The 18,696-nt window shown below is 41.0% G+C and overlaps 1 protein-coding gene across 1 annotated transcript; it reads left to right on the top strand.

Annotated features, from left to right (window-relative positions):
* Nucleotides 1–1,236: 1,236 nt before the first annotated feature.
* On the top strand, nt 1,237–18,410 carry LOC115588312 (interferon alpha/beta receptor 1b). The gene is made up of 8 exons (XM_030428829.1): nt 1,237–1,445; nt 9,510–9,639; nt 11,032–11,222; nt 11,785–11,945; nt 13,104–13,257; nt 14,942–15,099; nt 15,186–15,355; nt 15,446–18,410. Exons 1-8 carry the CDS (start codon nt 1,349–1,351, stop codon nt 15,669–15,671), a joined length of 1,287 nt encoding a protein of 428 aa, XP_030284689.1. The 5' UTR covers nt 1,237–1,348; the 3' UTR covers nt 15,672–18,410.
* Nucleotides 18,411–18,696: the final 286 nt, after the last annotated feature.

Here is an 18,696-nt window from a genome sequence, read left to right on the forward strand (position 1 = left end):
TTTTTGTGCCAGCACCTGCTGTTGTCACCAAGTCCGACTATCCCACATCATCAAATGTGATTGAGAAAGTATGGCAGCCTTGTTCAGGTAAAAAGGTCATACAAATAATAACAACTTCATCTCATCGTTACATGCTACTTAAAAATGGGTTGAATATTCTTTCTGTAGCTGTATTAAAACATCTGCAGGCACAATTTACTACTTAAGTAAATTTTTGCCTTCAGTGTAAGAAAACTTTTGCAACTTGTTCATTTTCATGTTAAATGTGAAAAAAGAACTAAAGTTCTGTTAGTTGATCTGCATGATTACAAATGAAATAATGAATATTCTGTAATTTAACTATATTGATTAATAGATCAATAAATTAATTGTAATCTAATTCATTAATGCTTATATTTATTGTACAATTAGTTAAGTGCTTTATTACTATTTCCGGGACATTTATTGTCATCATTGAATATACATGGAACCCACTGATAAAAATGCAGAATTTTTAAGAAAAATGTAAATATAAACTATGATGGACCAAAGTATTAAAGTAAAGTAAAAAGAGACGTGTCTCATTCAACCAATACAGGAAGACATTTCCGCATTGATATTGAGTGAATGAGTGTCGTTACCAGGAAACATAAAAAAAAATACTGATTTTTCATAAACATTTTGTTTCATCATCATTATTATTATTATTATTATTATTATTATTATTATTATTATTATCCAAAAAACTAAGAGGTATGACCGAATCATCTGTATTATACCTATTATTCGGCTCTGGTTTTGAGTCAATGGGTCACAAGACCTGGAACTATTGAAAATAATACAGATTTTTTATAAAAAAAATATATTGACATTTTAAATAACATTATTAACAATAAGAGGATTGCCTGAATCATGTAGATCATTTGTACAATTCAGCACTGGTTTGGAGTCTGTGGGACACATGACCTGGAATCTTTTAGAGAAATGCAATCGTTTTCAAATCAAATATTTATGTAAAATCAGTCAATTACATATTAGTGAACATAATAGGTGTTTCATATTAAGCCAATAAAATGCTTATTACTTATTAACTATTTTTTTTAACCATGGGCTGGGTGAGTGATTTATTTATTCATGTGTTTATGTGTTTTAGTTGACCTGATCTTGACGCTGGAGGGCAGCACTCACGTTTCACAGCGTGCCGGAACTGCATTCAAAGGAGCAGAAATGATAACCTGGCTTTTATTTTGACATCGCCACCGGATGTTCTGGTTCTTCTTCGCGTGTTGTAGCTGTCACATCGGTGGAGCGCAGAGCGGCGAGTCGAGCTGAGTTCAGCCGAGCGGATCCCGACAGAGACGATGAGCGCATGAAAAACTGTCAGCACGTCGAAGAAATATCCACCTCAACCATGTCTGCTGCTGTTATCACCGGCCTCCTCCTCTTGTGCCTCCACACCAGCGCCGGTAAGTTCTTTTTGCTAGCTAAGTTAGCATGCTAACGTTCGACGGTTTGTTTTTGGAACGGGTTTGACGGTGCTCGTGTTAGCAAGCTGCTTCATATCCGTCGTTTACTGTTTTCTCTACCAGTGTGCTGAAGACTTCCGTCTTTATTAGAAAACACTGTCTGATGTAAATTTTTCTCATATTACCCGGTTATCTGTCTGACGAAATCTAGCGTCAGACGCGTTATCACTGCTAGCTAACTGTTAGCCGCACAGCCAAATACAGTGTTACTGCTTCACGCTGCCTCGCTGCAGGTGAGGACTGTAAAAACCCCCTTTTGTGTTTGGACTGTCTGTTTACCTCTTAGGAGGAAAGAAAGCAACAGACCGTCTAGATTATTTAAGAAGAACAGCAATGTAAAAATGCTCAACTACACTGCATTAAGAGAAAGTATTTATTATCAGTGTGCAAGAAATGTGTCAACCAATCTGATGATGTTGGATTAATATTATTACTGCTGCATTAATGTGTAGAATGAATTTTACTGCTTTAGATGTTGAGCAGATTTTATTTTGCTGTTGGCTGTTTTAGTCCACAGTTACATATCATATACTGTCAGCAAATGTGTGGTTGCTGAATTTCCTGTGACAATCATGTGTCTGTACAAAGTCAGAAAAACAGCCTGTTCTCAGCTTTGTGTCGATGCACTTTCCAGCATATCCAAGAGGGTTTTTATAGAGTTTATTTTGCTCAAGGAGGAGTGTTTGCTCAATAAATAAACCAACATCAACCCATCTAGAGATAGAAGGTTGGATATTAAGCTGTCAGACAAATTAAGTTGATTGGAAGGACAATATTTGCCCTTGAGGTGGAGAGCAGTTATTGAATTACATTGAAATACTCAGCCACCATAAATTGGTATTGAAGTAGGCAAATTCAGTCTTGTGTATTATATTTCCCATCTGAAGGAAGCACACCTTGTTCTGCTTTTATTGTGGTTTTCTCAAAGGCACTGAACAAGTTGCCGCTGGCAACAAGCCTGACGTGCGTTCAGCTCTATCCGATGTCCTCAGAGAAGGAGAAAGTACCGATCCGTGCAATTAGACTCCCAGCCTGCGCTCTCTATCCAATCCAATGTTTAAACTGAAACTGAAGTTGAAAATGGAATAGTGAAGGCAAAATAAGGAGTAAAGGCTTGTTTATATACTCAAACAAAGCAGTTTCTGTGGTTTGCATGAAAGTACCCAGAAGTTGCAGTAATCTTGATGATCTTAAATGTTAGGATTTCCTGCTTGTCTTCTTGTCATCTGTGACAGTAAATGACGAGTCGTTACTGTCACTTGGGGCTCTGAAAAATAGTGGTGAGCATTTTCAACATCGACATTGAAGTGTGAGCCTGTGCAATAGTCACATCGCAGCGTGTTCATTGTCAGACAGATTTAACACAATCACATCCTGCTACATCTTTTTTGCTGCTTTGTACAAAAGCAAAGTCTACAGGACACGTCTGTCTGATATTACACAGTGTATTCCAGTATAAAGGTTCTTAGATACCATGAGAGTTTGTTGATTGAGCACCCACATCGTTATAGAATCATAAATTCATATACTGCATCGCAGTATCGGTCAAAATACTCACAATATGATATTTTTTCTACCACATTGTGCTGGCCTCATTGGCAGATTGATTAATGACGAAAACGTTTGGTTGCAGCCCTCAACAACTGTTCCCCGTCATGTGTCTGTCCATCCATCTGTGAGTTTGTCTCACACCAAACAACCGTTTATCAAAAAACCTTTGTGAGTTCACACATATAAGCACCTGAAATATGCAGAAGGAATCACAATACAGGAGGTAATACATGTGTTTATTTGCATCTTGAGTGCAGAAAAAAAAACACCAGGGGTTATTATTGATGCCAGTTATCGGTCCATCTGAGAAATGATGATGTGGTTATGTCTGGATACAGGTTGACGCATGCAACTAACACTTATTTTCATTTTGATGTCAGAAAATGATGAAAAATATCTTCGTAAAATGGGGTTGTTTTTCTAATCCAGAGATACTCAGTTTAACCAGAAAAACGTCACATTTATAAAAGATTTTAAAAAGGTGAATTTTGACATTTTCTTCTCTCAAGCACCGCTGCACTTCCAGTGTGCAAATAGACATCGAGGTGTGAATGAGGTGGAAATGTCAGAATAAGAACATAGTCCCTTCTCTAATAACACACCAAGATATGTTTTGGGCGATTGTCCAGCTGCTCTTCTATCTGACATGTCTGTTCTTCCAGGAACGCCCTTTTCTGTTGAATATCTGCTCCCACCAGCCGTGTGGTCAGCTAATATTAGCGTCAGCTTTAGCCTTGGAGTTTGTTCCTCATTTCGACAGATCAACACATGACACCGGGTCATTGCATCTTCTATGGAAATGAGGGGGAAGTTTGTTTGCTCAAATCCTTTCCCAGTTAAGGCAAATACACAAGGCTGCTCAGTCCACGGTAGAGTGAAAGCCAGTAAACTAAGACGTGAGTTTGATTTGGTAAAAGCTCTCCTGGCTGACGAATTTCTTTAGTTTGGAAATAAAAATGTCTGCATCTTGTTCCACTTCCTCTCTTTAGTACACTGCAATACAGTCATGACTAACTCGAGACTGTCTTCTCCTTCATTTTTTTTTTTAAGTATGGAGATATCCTCCTCTTGACCTTGGAGTTAAAAAGCAGTGGGAGTGATATAATCTGTGTTTGTGTGTTTTGAAGAGGGATCTGTTGGGAGTTGGCTCTTATCTCTTCCTGAGCTGATGTAGAAATGGACAGTATTAAAGAGGCTGCGTGCAGACAGAAGACTGTTCTGCTGTATACTGTTTGGAGGTTGCGTGCCTTCTGTGTTGGTTTGTCTCTTGGTTTGTCAGCTGTATTACAAAAAAGTTACTGAACAGGTTTCTATGAAACTTGGATGGAGGACGGGTCTCATCCCCAAATAGACCCCATTAACTTTTGATGTGGATCCAGATTAAAGGATGGATCCTGCAATTTTTTTCCCGACATTTGCATTAAGTTCTCAGGGAATAATGCATGTATGTTGATGCAAAAAATCTGGTGTACTATGGTGTCTGATATCTATAAGTGAGTACACTTCAGTGTGTTTGGAGGGGACTGTTGGGGCCTCGGTGGAGGTATGAGCTTTATGACAGGGTTTCTGCAGGGATTTAAAAAGTCTTAAATTTGACAATCTCAGTTTTAGGCCTTGAAAAGTCTGAAATACGTCTGTATTTTGCTTTACTTTCTGAAGTAACCAGGAACGTGAGTGGCATTTTGCCAACAGCCTGGTTGGAATTTATCACCGCACACTTCGCCAGTTCTGGAATGACTTTGACTATGGAACCTGCTACAAATATGGGGAAGTGTAAATTTAACAAGTGTTGGCTTGAACAACCAGAACACAGTTAGTTAAAAGCCGTACCTCATAATGAATTTGAAGCGCAGTGCACGCTCTGCCAGAGGACCCTCAACTTGGGCACACTTGGTGTGAAAGCACTGGTGTCACAAACAAAATCGGAAAAACAACAGTTAGCTTCTAAAAGTCTCCAGCGAAGTCACACTATCACTATAACTTTTGTACGCCTTTGTCACCAGTTCCCAGTCCAAGTTCATCCAGTTCTGCTCGACCCGAACTCGGCGCTGCCTCGCAGTCAAGTGACACTCAAACCATCTTTGGCTCAACTCCGATGTTGAAAGCGGAGGTGCTTTGGATTTTAACACTGTTGCTAAACATTTTTGCAACAGATTTGGATGTAAAAATTTGGTTATTTTTGAAAGTAATTCTGGGACCGCACTTTTCCTTACTTTTTCATACTTCGTGTAGGTCTTAAATTTATTTCAAAATGGTTTAAAAAAGGTCTTAAAGAGTCTTGAGTCTGACTTGTTCAAACCTGCAGAAAGCCTGTATGAGAGTAAGACCAGTTTGGAGAGTCTTTTAGAGTTAGTTGGCCATGACAGTGTTTCAGTCCTGTGCAGGAGTTTCTGAAGGCTTGAGTAAGTTTTATTGGTGTGACAGAGGAAATAATCCATGAAGAGTGGAAACAAGTCCCAAGCATCTCGATGTCTTAATGCTGGGAACAAACTAGACTCAATCATCTGTCAGGCAGCCAAGAATTATGGCTGTCAAATTACTTTAATGTTCCACTTTCATGAGTGGATGAGGCCTATCCTACTTTTGAGTCAATAATATATCTGGGAAAACTTCCCGTTAACATCAGGCATGTCCACACTATTCCCCAAAGGGCCAGTGTGGCTGCAGATTTTCTTTTCAACCAACACCAGCACACCAGACCTGACTCATTTAATCAACTGATCTCAGTCTTCAGAAAGATGATTGGTCATACTGTGTGCTCTTGACTGGTTGGAACATAAACCTCCAGCCACACCGGCCCTTTGTGGAATAGTTTGGACATGCCTGCCTTACACCTTCAGTGTGAAAGTGTAGCTTCAAATTCAAGTGTTGGAAAAGAGGAACTCGTCTACTCATCAGTGTTTAAATGTGAGTAAACTGTTTATAATGCTCGACTCTAAAGATATTTACCAAAATAAATATCATGAAATTGAGCAGTTAAAAGTCACATGCAGCTCCTGATTTATCCTAATCTGAGTCACAGTTTCACTTTCAGTTTGACTGACTCCATGTTTCTCTGTTTGACTCATCAATGCCGTTTCTCTGTGGTGAGCCACACCTTCATACCCTGAGGTGCACTGGCACTCGGTGCTGGTATCTATATCTGCAGGTACACCGGAGACTTCTTATAGAGGAGGAGTTTATAAGAACTGTTTGTTACCCACAGTTGAGGGCAGGTCCACGTTTTTTAGTAAGGTTCCTTCCTCAGTATTTACCAGAACTCGCTGTGAATTTTACCCCTGTTTTGTAGTAATTATTAGTCACAACCATTACAGGGAAATTATCTGTATGTTGGTGACGTGTCTTTCTGTTTATATGAATTTTAAGCCTGTTTTTCAAGATTTGAAAAGGTTAAAAATAAACTGTAGGTGGTGGAACGTTAAGTCAGCAATTCCAAAGAGAAGTCATTTGCATTCTGACATAAACAAAGTAAATAAGACAAAAATAAACCTTGGTTGGTTGGTTTGTATATGTTGTATTGTTGGTTGGTTCATTTGTTTGCTGATTTGTTTGTTGGTCTGTCGGTCTATAGGTTGGTTGGTTGGTCTGACCACGTTTTATGTTTGATGTAAAATCAGAGTAGGTCACATTAGGAGGTGAAAGAACAGATTAACACAAAGATACTTCAACGAACTACATAAGTCAAGATATTTTAATTGCTGCGCTTCTTTCAACATCAGGCCCGACAAAACCCATAATGAGGCTACAAAATGCCTAAAACATAGTCATCAGTACTTTTTAAATTAAAACTTAATGTATTTTTAATTAGAAATAAGTTTCTCATACCAGTATTAAGTTTTTTTTAAATATATTTCATAAGCAAGTATTTTTATCACAATCTGTCTGCAATTAAGGTGTTTCCGAAGGCGAGCTCTTGTAGTAAAAATAAGGCTTGTGCGGCCAAATCCACAACGATCGAGTTTTATAAACTGAACCATGTTGACACGAAGCTCCATAAATCTGACAAGAAGGTTGGCATGTTTCCGCCTTTGTGTGCACACACGGTTAAGTAAAGTATCAACAGAGTTTACCCGTCCGTCCTCAAAGGCCTCAACAATTCAGACTGGGCTGTGATGTCATTGAGTCATACATGGACAGCTCGGGTTAAATTCTGCGTTGTGTCTTTGGACGGTTTGAGTCATGAAACCATCAGCGTTTGGTTTAAATGTCTCTGTGGCTGTGAAAGTTGTATGAAATGGACAGAAAGAAAGAGTTGCGCAAGTAAAGGATTGAGAAGAACTGAGTCAGGGAGGAAGTCCCAGCCAGAGTCCGCAGGAGGCCGAACGAGCTGAGACACACACACATAGAAGCCCACACAGGAAGTGTCGAACCGAACCCGGTCCGCCCAAAACTGCCAGAGTTTTTCCTTCAAATGTTTCCTGTGTTTGTTCACTGGGTGCTTTTTTCAGTCACATCGAAACATCTTTCATCTGTTTTTGCACGGTTTCCCCCTTTTTTGAATCCACAGGTGTTACAGCAGTAATGTACGATGTTCTGTTTTTCTCCAGAGAGACTAAATTAGCTCACTGATTTTTTTTCCCCTATCTGTGATTCGTTCCTCTTTCTTGAGGTCACATCGTTGTGTGTTTGACTCTCGTTATGGTTGTTCTCGGCTGGTGAAATATCACACAAGGCAGAAAAGAACACACTCTCCTCTGTTTGTTCTCCTTTTGGTTTCCTTACTGACCTCATTAATCTGAATCACATTGATCATTTATTCTTTCTGTGTTTGTCCTCTGGGTTTTGGCTGCGCTCACTAGACTGTGAGCATCAAAGGTTCCTGATCGTGACATTTTAATGAATGTTTCCAAACAAACATGAATCCAGAAACGTGAAGATGCTCGTGAATATTTCATTTACCTTTGTTGACAAAGAAGCAGTTCAAACACAACAGTTATAGTTTTGAGATAGTTTGAAACAACATAAAAAGTCTTGTAAGTCCAAAATAAGTTAACTTTTATATTCAGTCTATAAACATTTAATGATTGATTTGTAACACACTATAAATGTTTTTATTACATAACGTCTCCCATGGAGGCTGCTGCATCAACACATAATAATATAATAAAACACAGTTGTAATAATATAAAGTAGGTTATAAAAACTGTATGTTGGTATAATTAACACTAACACTATAAATGATATCTGCCTACAGCTACTTTATAGTGTAATAAACATGAGTTACATGCATGTAAATGTTAAAGATTAGAGATGTTCTGCTGTTTCTCTCGTCTCAGCAGGTTTGTCGTTAGTCTCTTCCAGTGTTTTCTGATCTGTCACTTCTTGTTATGAAGTTTCACGTGGACATAAATGCTGTCTCTGTATTAAAAGTTGATTTTTCAAAACGCATCAGTTCTAAAATTTGACGTGGTTTCAGTACTTGTTTTTCTGCAGTATTCAGAGTTTACTGCCGCCAACAAAAGAGAAGTTGTACCTCTGTGATGTTTTAGCCTTTTATATTTTACTAAAGTGATTTTCATGCCCTCGATGTTTTCTGTCAATTTATACAATACTGACATTTTTTAAGGTAAAGACAATAAAATTTCAGAATTGTGACGACACTAGTTTGCATGTTGTCATCCTACTTTTGAAATACAAACTTGTTGAAGAATTTGTCTGGTTATATGTTTGAATAACTTTTTCCTTTATTGTTGTGTGCTGTAAATATCTTCTTCCTCTGAGCCGCTGAGCTCCATTGTCTCACGTTTGTTTTGGATCCCACGGACTCTATTCTGCTACCAGAAAAACCTCTAGAGACCACCAGATTTGGATTAACAGTCCCCTGAAACACACTACTAATATTTGAGTAACATTTGCTGAAACCTTCAGGTTTTTTAAATTGTTTAGCCTTTGGTAAAAGGAAACTGTGTGTTTTAAGAGAGTTTGGGGGTACTTGTTGTCAGAAAGAGTCAGTGAGAATGTCAGAGTTAACATGTTGGTTGTTGGTTAATCCTTAAAGGAAGATTTTACTTCTTTCTTTCTTTTTTAAGTCTCATCAAACTGACCTTAGCTTTACTTTGTTTATATGTGGTGGACCCTGCCACCTGTTCAGCTTCAAACAGTGTTACCTCTGAGAAGAGGGAGGTTTATCACTTATGGACAATATACATATTTGTGAGTTTCTAAATATTAAGATTTTGAGTTTGAGTGTCTTTCTTCCATAAATAGACTTTTCAACAGTTAAACTTTAAATATTTGGCATTAAACAGCTGCTGTTAAATATTTAGTAGCAGGAAGTGTTGACATAGAGACGACCTTCTCTTTAATTTAGTCCAACCCAAATACAACAGATGGCTTCTCAAATGTCAGAATATTGAGCTTTTCTTTGTCATAGGATAACACATTGAGTTTAAATGCGATTAAATGTTGTTGTGAAATGTGTCGTCATGTGGTTTTCCTCTGATTGTGTTTCAGCTGGAGCAGAGGTGGCTGCACCACACAACTTGGCCATGGTGACCGTAAACACCAACTACGTCCTGACCTGGGGCTGGGACCAGAGCGCTGCAGAGGGTCACAGCGTCACCTTCACCACACAATACGTCGCGTGAGTGTCACTCACACATACGAACATGATACACGAGGGAAAACGGCAAGTTAAATGAAGCGAGTTTTAATCTGTAAAGCTCCTCTAACTTCACTTTGGATCAACATTGAGGTTATTGATGAGTTGCCTGGTTTAACTTTGTGCAGCATGAGTGATGTGGCTCAGAGGAGGTCAGTCGTTCTCCACCGCTTCAGTCCAGAGTGGAAAAAAGTAATGAAATCACATTCAGACATTCATGTTTCCCTCCAGAGCAATAGATACTTTTCGCAGCAGACATTTTGGCAGGAAAAGAGTGGAATTTAGAAGAATAACGATGAACTGGCTCCAGGGCTCTGGTGTTGTGCATGCTCACTCACTGACCAGGTGAACTGGCTTGTCCTGGTCCAAAGTCCCCCCTGTACCAGCGACATAAACCTCAACACTTCCCCGTTGCTCCAGGCTTCCAGTCCAGACCAAGGATGTTAAAACCTGGACACATCGCCGGAGGAGGAGCCCGGTTCAGTCCTATGAAAGCAGCTTAGTGGCACATGAAGCCAAAAAAAAGGCTCGACTTCCTGTGTGTCTCTACTGACAACGCTCTTTGTCCAGCTCACATAAACTTCAGTATGACTGCTAAAGATCTCAACTTCTTTCTTTTGTCTTTTTAAAGACCATCACAGCCTCACAGAGACAGATGTGCTGCTGTAAACTCGTCAGTTCGGTTCAGTCTGCACTGAGAGCTGCAGCTGTCCTCCACAAGAACTCTGATGACAGTTGTTCCGAGAGAATATGTAATTCAACTCTTTACTGGAATCTAGGAGATAATAGTTGACTTGTCGCCCGCAGTTCCTCATACTTGGTACTGGGAAACTGCAGCGTGGCCAGAGTTTTATTCTGATTACCAAACATGTGACATCTTCCTCTTGTGCAACATTTCAGACTGAAGAAGTTCCAGAAATTGTACAAATGCAGCTTTAAAACATCCCAGGTTAACAGTTCTGTGTATGTGGAATGGTTAAATATCACAGCCCTGTTTTCTCTGGTCATGTAGCATCAATTTCAAATCATATTTAAGTGTTTATATTGCATAGCGTTATCTTTCCAGCATTGAAATTCTACTGTAAGCACCGAGTTTACCAGCAAACTCCCTTCATGTGGCTCAAATGTTGACTGTAGATTTGAATCTGAAAAAAAGCCTATGAAAGAATTTGACTTAAGTAAAATGTGACCCAGTATCTGAGAATGATCATGTTATAGATTACAAACACACCAAGGTTTCTGTTGTGGCTCTGTTACGATTATTTCATTCTTCATTATGCATTTATTAACAGGTAACTGTGCTTTTCTGCAGCTGCCTTTATCTAAAACGTTCCCATCAGTATTTTTCATGTTCTTTCTTTCTCTCCCCTCCAGGAAGTACAAGCTGAGGTCCACAAAGAAGAAGGTGACCTGGTCCATGGCGTGTGAAGAGAAGCCAGACAGGTCATGTGACCTCACAGATTTCGACCTGCACTACCTGGGCATCTACGTGCTTCGTGTACGAGCCAACCTGAACGGGAATCACTCGGACTGGGTGCAGAAGGAATTCTGCCCTGATAAAGAAGGTGAGCTGGAGAGAGAGAGGGGGGGAGGATGAGATGAAGACGGGTGGCGCTGATGGCGGCGTCTGTTTCACCACAAACCATCAAGACAGAATGACGGAAGAGAGCTGAACAACAGAGCAAACAACCACAAAGTGAAGCAGACGGAGCTGTGAGAAAAACAACACCGGGATTATGATGACCTTTGCGTGTGTTCTGAGTTGTGCAGTTCTGAACTGTCAAAACCACAGAGTCGAGTTTCACGATCAAGGAAATGTAGAAGTAAACAGTCAGAAGGTGTGGTGATTCTTAGATAAACGATCAGCTGCTCACATCACATGATTGAGATCTCTGAGATAACTTGTTTACCGTCTTTAATCTCTACAAAACTCAGGAAATAATTGAGTGCAACCTGTGTCCAATCAGAGGCTGTATGATGATGATGATGATATTGTGAAACTACTTTATTTAATTATAAATTGATATAAGATTGTTGCTACTGAAGCTTCAAATAAAGGGGGAGAAGGAAATGACCCTGAATCTCTCTTTTGTTGTATCTAATATCTTCTCTAATATTTCCCACCAGCTGCTTTGGGTCCTCCGAGGAAAGTGACTCTTGCTCTTGCTGGATACGACCTGGACGTCAACATCTCCGACCCTTTGACCAGAAACAACAGCTCCATGAGGGAGGAAGTGGAGAAACTGTACTACCACATCGTCTACTGGGACAGCTCTACAGACCCACAGGTAGAGCTGTCATCCCTGCTGTTTTGTTAAGTGATACCTTCTCTGCAGATACTTCTTTAAAAACAGCAGGACAGATTGTCACAGTTTACAGAAAAGGACACAGTTTCTCCTCTTCACACTTTGTCTTCAGTCCTTGAAACCACCTGGCGACATCTCTGAGCGTGCAGCAGCAGAGCACCTGGTGTCTGCCTCTGTTGCGCATGTTGTTGGTTTAGTGGTTTTGATCTGTGCCCTAAACTCTGAGCAGAGCAGTTTCCTGTCTGTGCAACAAGGTGCCGAATCACACGCGAGAAATCGGCATGATTTCCTGCCAGGTGCTTGACTATAAAAGTGCAGCAAATTCTCTAAACTGGTTTGACGAGGGCCACAGAGCTGACGCACAGCTGACGAGTGTGCGGGTGATTTAAAGATTGAAAACAAAAACAGTAATAATAATAACAAATAGCTTGGAGAATGAGTCACATTAGAATAATACTGAAAATATTCTAAAAGAAAAAAGTCTCAGTGAAGGCTCATCTCCTCATTCTTGTTTTTGAAAAAGCAAGGTGTGTTTATTTATAGAGCACCATTTAGACACAAGAGAATCCTTCTCAGAGACGTACCAATGATTTCACAACTAGGGTGGCACTCAGTAGAGTGCATACCTCTGTGCCCAACAGTCGACTTTATTTAAACATGAAAAGGATTTAGATTCATTCAACACTCAATTATCATTTTCTCTACGTACATTTAGCACGTATGAAACAGCAAAGCCTTCACATTTCAACATATCTGAGAGCCACTCCTGTTTGTTTGAAGGTCATTGCAGAGTGTAGCTCCACACACAGGTATTTGAATGAGGAATCTCTTTACATGCTCTCGGTGTGTCTCACCTCGTCTGCAAAGTAGACATTTGACTCCAAGATACGACCTGAGCTGTTGTTAATGCACTTCAGTCAAACCAGACATTTGCCGCAGCTGACGACCATCAGTCATCGTATCGAGAGAGTGCTGATGATGTCGAACAGTGTCTGGTGCTGACTGTTGGCACGACCACAAATGATTGGACAAAGTTATAAAGTGGCTCTAATGGACATCTGAGTGGATATGACGTCCACTGAGTATTTAACAGACATCCATCAAACATCCAACTTTTTAAATCTCCTCTGTGTCCTTCAGGCTTCAGATGCCCAGCTGGTGAGCAGCAGCGCTAACCTAGTGACGCTGCCCCACCTGAAGCCCTGGACTCTGTACTGTGTGATGGTCCAGACTCGCTCCGACTTCTACAACAAGAGCAGCAGCTTCACCTCCCCACAGTGCATGAAGACTGAAGGTAACACAGTGTACACGCCCGAAGTGGTCAGAGTGTCGGCCAGAGTCCGTACAGAGTTGTAAAGTGTTAACTACGATCATATTGTGTTGATGTGATCTTATTTTCAAATGTCTGCTGTTGACGTCATGGTTTTATTTTGAAAATATCTGCAACCTTCACCAATTCAAGAGTCCTGATGCTGAGATCAGAATATATAATATATGTGACATTCATGATCAAAGATCGAGACATCAGAGTCATAAATTCTGTCTCAGAGATGTGACACACGGGTGGCGGTTAAGGCTGTCAACTTTCCACGTGGTAAAACCAAAAACAAACGTTTGGTGGGTTCCGTGTTTTCCCTTCAGTCAGCAGACCGAGTGTGGGCGAGCAGCAGGCAGACACGTGCAGAGGCAGACATCACACATGGGGCGTAGCATGGCAGGAAAAGAGGCATGAAGCCAAAAGAAAAAAAACATTTCAGAGTGCAGTTATTCAGGTAGTGAGTGAACCTCATTAAGTTACTCGAGTTGTAAATATATGAAGCATCTGTGTAGAGAAGCCTTAAGTATCATCTCTGCGTCACTTCCACATCCAAACATTTCACAAAAACATTCAGATTTATTTATCTGTACTGATTTCTGCTGTGACCAGGTCGAGCACGTAGGCCAGAAATCTTTGTCGATCACAAAGGAATATGTTAGTTACCATTTATTGGAAAAGGGGGTCTTAAAATGACACTAAAGAAATAAAAAGTAGGGTTTTTTGACTGTGATTCACTGAGATGAAGATAAAGAGTGGTGTGAAAATGGCTGCTTATTCATGACAATCAGTCTCAAGTCTTCCTCTGCTGCTTCTTGTAAAATGAAGAGTAAGTTGCAGCTTTTTGGCCAAGAGACATCAACTGACCTCTCAAAGTGGCAGTGTGAGATGTGTTTACCTGTGTGAGATGTGTTTACCTGTGTGAGATGTGTTTACCTGTGTGAGATGTGTTTCCCTGTGTGAGATGTGTTTCCCTGTGTGAGATGTGTTTACCTGTGTGAGATGTGTTTCCCTGTGTGAGATGTGTTTCCCTGTGTGAGATGTGTTTACCTGTGTGAGATGTGTTTCCCTGTGTGAGATGTGTTTCCCTGTGTGAGATGTGTTTACCTGTGTGAGATGTGTTTCCCTGTGTGAGATGTGTTTACCTGTGTGAGATGTGTTTACCTGTGTGAGATGTGTTTACCTGTGTGAGATGTGTTTACCTGTGTGAGATGTGTTTACCTGTGTGAGATGTGTTTCCCTGTGTGAGATGTGTTTTACCTGTGTGAGATGTGTTTACCTGTGTGAGATGTGTTTACCTGTGTGAGATGTGTTTACCTGTGTGAGATGTGTTTCCCTGTGTGAGATGTGTTTCCCTGTGTGAGATGTGTTTCCCTGTGTGAGATGTGTTTCCCTGTGTGAGATGTGTTTCCCTGTGTGAGATGTGTTTCCCTGTGTGAGATGTGTTTCCCTGTGTGAGATGTGTTTACCTGTGTGAGATGTGTTTCCCTGTGTGAGATGTGTTTACCTGTGTGAGATGTGTTTACCTGTGTGAGATGTGTTTACCTGTGTGAGATGTGTTTCCCTGTGTGAGATGTGTTTACCTGTGTGAGTGTATGAAGAAGATGAATACAACTTGCAGATCTGATCTCACCTGTCTGTCTTTGTGTTCACTCTCTAACAGGTGCGATACCGTGGTGGCAGATCTTTCTGTACTTCCTGGCCTCCCTGCTGGTCTGCTTCCTCTTGGTGCTGGTTGCTGTCTTCGGCTTATACAGGACCTACAAGACCATCAAGTCCACTTTCTGCCCCACCAACCAGCTGCCTCCACTCTTCAAGACGGTACGAAGCCGCCGCACGCTTCAGATTCACAGTTCACCTTTGATCGTTGGCAGACAAATAACTCGGACTCTGTCCTCTTCCTCCAGTATATCTGTGACTCACCTGGCTCTGACATTCCTCGCCTCCTCACCCCGGACTCAGAGTCAGAGCTCCTGTGTGATAAGGTGATCATCTGTCCAGAACCGGTCCTGGAGATCCACAACCCTCCCCCTGAGGCCCTGCCGTCACCCACATCAGGCCTGGAGCCAGACAGCAGGTAGATTTATATTCCTTAGAGCATTTAATACGATCTTCTCTTATTTATCAGCGTAAATGACTAAAGGTTCTCTCTGCTTCATGTCTCTAGTGGCAGACACAGCCGTCAGGACAGCAGTGGCAGCGGAGACTCTGGCGTTTACTCCACAGGTGGCAGCTCCGGCCTGCGGCAGCCCAGCAGCACTCAGTCCTCCTCCGGGGCGGTCGAGAACTCCTGGCAGGGTGACTTGGAGCAGGTGAAGATGAAGGACATGGCTCCTGGGCTCAAGAGTCCACTTCTGATCACAGACGAGGGCATCGTAGACATGTGTGTCTGAAGGCTCGCACGCCGAAAGACGTTCGTTGGAGGAGCTTGAAGGGAGGATGATGTTCAGGAAGTTCCGGAAAATGTGCGGCGTGCCTTTTCTCCAGCTGTCACTGTGAAACGAGGAGAGGACGCACATCCTCATCGGACCTGAATTTGTTGCCAACCAGGAAGTACTGTCAGCGCTGATTAAAATATGTTGTTTATTTCTGTCCCCTCGTCTCAGACAGCCACTGTTTGAAGCCTGCAGTCACTCTAATGTGCCATCACTCTGTGGCTGAGAGGATTCAACTGTGTCGCAGTGTGTTGATGATGTTTTACTTTCATGTTGTTTATTGAGTTAACATAAGTAGCTTAAAGGTGCTAATTAGCTAACAGTAATTTAGTATTAGCAGACTAAGTCCAATAAAACGACCTCAGAGCACTTGATTGACTCCAACAGTGGATATGACATGAAGGTACCAGAGCCCTCGAGTAGAGCGAGTCGCGTCATCTGTTTACTCCACTGGACCTGTATTATTTTAGTGATGGTCGTGGAGCCTCTTGTCCTGTAGATCAATCAATTGATAAATCATGTGCAAACTATGAACATCCCGACATCGTACTTCTCTCTCTCTGCGTTCACGCAGTTAAACTGCCCGCCTCAAACTACCTGGAAATATCTCAAGTCTCTGTGAATCACGTGTCAATCTGCAGTTTGAGCTTTCGTTGTCGTGACTCACTCTACTCGGCGGCTCCAGAACGCTCCAGCTGTCGGCCAAACCTCACCCACCTGCACACGGCGCTACGGTGGCTGAGGAGGACAATCGATCACAGCAGATCTAAAATAAATTTAAATGTTTTCAAAGTGCCGCTGCAAGAAGAGATAAGATTAAAGTCTGCGTTTGAAGCAACAAAATATGACTTCAACTGCAAATCACATATTTTACTAAATTAAATTATTAGAAAAAAATAAATGTAGGAATCTTATCATCTATTAAATTCCAGTATTTTAAAACCTGGCTGCAGTAAAATCCTTTAGGGCGAGAAAAAACTATTAACTGAGTCTAACCACCAAAAATATATTTATACATAAAAGTTGCCTGTTTGTAAAGTTTCCCCCAATATGCAGTAATAAACGTAAAAATGACTTTCCTCAAAGCTCTGCTGAGTGGAGTCTGGCAGATTAAAAGTAAACAAGAGAGCGTCTGATCTTAGTTGGTCGTAAATGAACCTGACACCGTCTGATCCTGCAGTCCTGCAGTCGATCCTCCTCCAGGAAGGTTTTATTCAGGAGAGTTCAGCAGCAGCTCAGGCAGTGCGGGTCACTGCCAGTTAAAGAATTAATACGTAGGAATTAAAACCACTAGATCTTTGTTATATATTCTGTTGAGTTGAAGAAAAAATCTACATTTTAATCCCAGAAGTTAAAAAGTAATCTCTGAGCTGTCCTCCCGTCAGTGAACGCTCCGGGTCAGAGCAGAATCCAGATTTTTGTTCTTCCTGAAGATCTGGATCTGCACCCGACGCGCCAAACGTCTTTTGTTACCTGCTAACGCAGTAATTTTTAGAATAGTTGTGCTGTTTAACATTTTGCTGAAACGTCTCTGAAAGACTTTAAACTTTTAACAGGGTAGTTTGACCTGAACAGGAACAATCCATCCCAGATGTGTTCAGGCGTCTCCACATCGGATCAGATCCAGTTTCATACTTGAACAGTCCCGAGTTCAAAACTTAAAAGAAGGAAGTGGTTAGGAATTTATTTCTGTTCTTCTAGTTCTTGTCTGCATTTTATCAGCAAGAACCGGATTTAATCCAACCTTTTGTTCACTATTTTTAAAGGAAAGTTTCGTGTGTGTCTCTGAAGCTTGTATTAATTTTAACGCGAGCACTTGGAAACATTTTCATTCCATTTATGATTCTTATAGAATCTTGGTGCCATATTGGTTAAATTTTGTTTTTCTATCAAAGATATTTTCCTTGTATTTCTTCATTTAAATGTACATATCGCGGAGGACGATTAGCGGCCACTGTAAGAACATTTTTTTGAGTTCTGTCCGACTCTTGAATCCTCCCAGAATTTTAAGGAACAAAAGTCTGAATTCTGAGAATAGGAGTTGTGAAAAGAGAACTGAGAATAAAACATCAGAACGGATTTTTTTACGGTGGCTCTAAACGTCTTCCTGTGTTCATCTGTCATGTTTGTTTTTATGCTTTCGAAGGAGAAACTGGGTCGTCACAGCAGAACCTCTAAGTTTTACCTCACATGTTCATCATAATCCTTCAGTCTGTGACTTCACTTCAACAAAGACTGAGAGAAAATGTTCTGTTGTGAACAGAAGCAGCGAGGAGACGGAGACGGCCGCCTCGCTGTGGACTTGTATAGATTATGAAACAGTTGTCGTCACTTCCATCTACTTTATAACAACACATGCAAATTGCCCTTTTCTGAATCTGCCATGTGACGATGATGTTTGTGGATGTTTTGAGGCAGAAAGTGTAGAATATGATGGGAAAATGTCAAGAAGACAACCATGAGTTAACTTGCTGAGGTTTGATTCTTGCTGCAGAGCTTCTGTCTGCATCGCCTCAACATTCAGCATCTGTTGTAACGTCTGTGGAAACAAACTGTATATAAACATATTGTGAAGCTGTGTACTGGTGAAGTGAGTGGAAGCAGTGATGTCAGTGTACGTCTCGACTACTCTCTCGTCTACTGCGCCCATCTTAATGGACAATCATCAAGATGAAATAAATCACTTCTTATACCAAACCCTGGCGTCAGAACGACTCATTTTACTCCTCATGTTACAGTTTCTGCTTCTAACAGTCAGTTTAACTCTGTTAATCTTTAACCCCAGCAGTGTTTACATGAATAAAAGTCTTTATTTGTGTAATAAATGTATCACTTCCTCCTGTTTGTGTGCGTGTGTGTATGTATATTTGCGTTAGTGTGGGGAAGTGAGAGCAGATCTGACATCACGAGGATGATGTGGAGACATCAGGTGTGAGTGGACTCTGTTCACCTGTGAAGGGATCACTCAGTCTCCCTCCTTCAG

The sequence above is a fragment of the Sparus aurata genome, chromosome 9 (assembly GCF_900880675.1).
Source record: "Sparus aurata chromosome 9, fSpaAur1.1, whole genome shotgun sequence".
Taxonomy (NCBI): domain Eukaryota; kingdom Metazoa; phylum Chordata; class Actinopteri; order Spariformes; family Sparidae; genus Sparus; species Sparus aurata.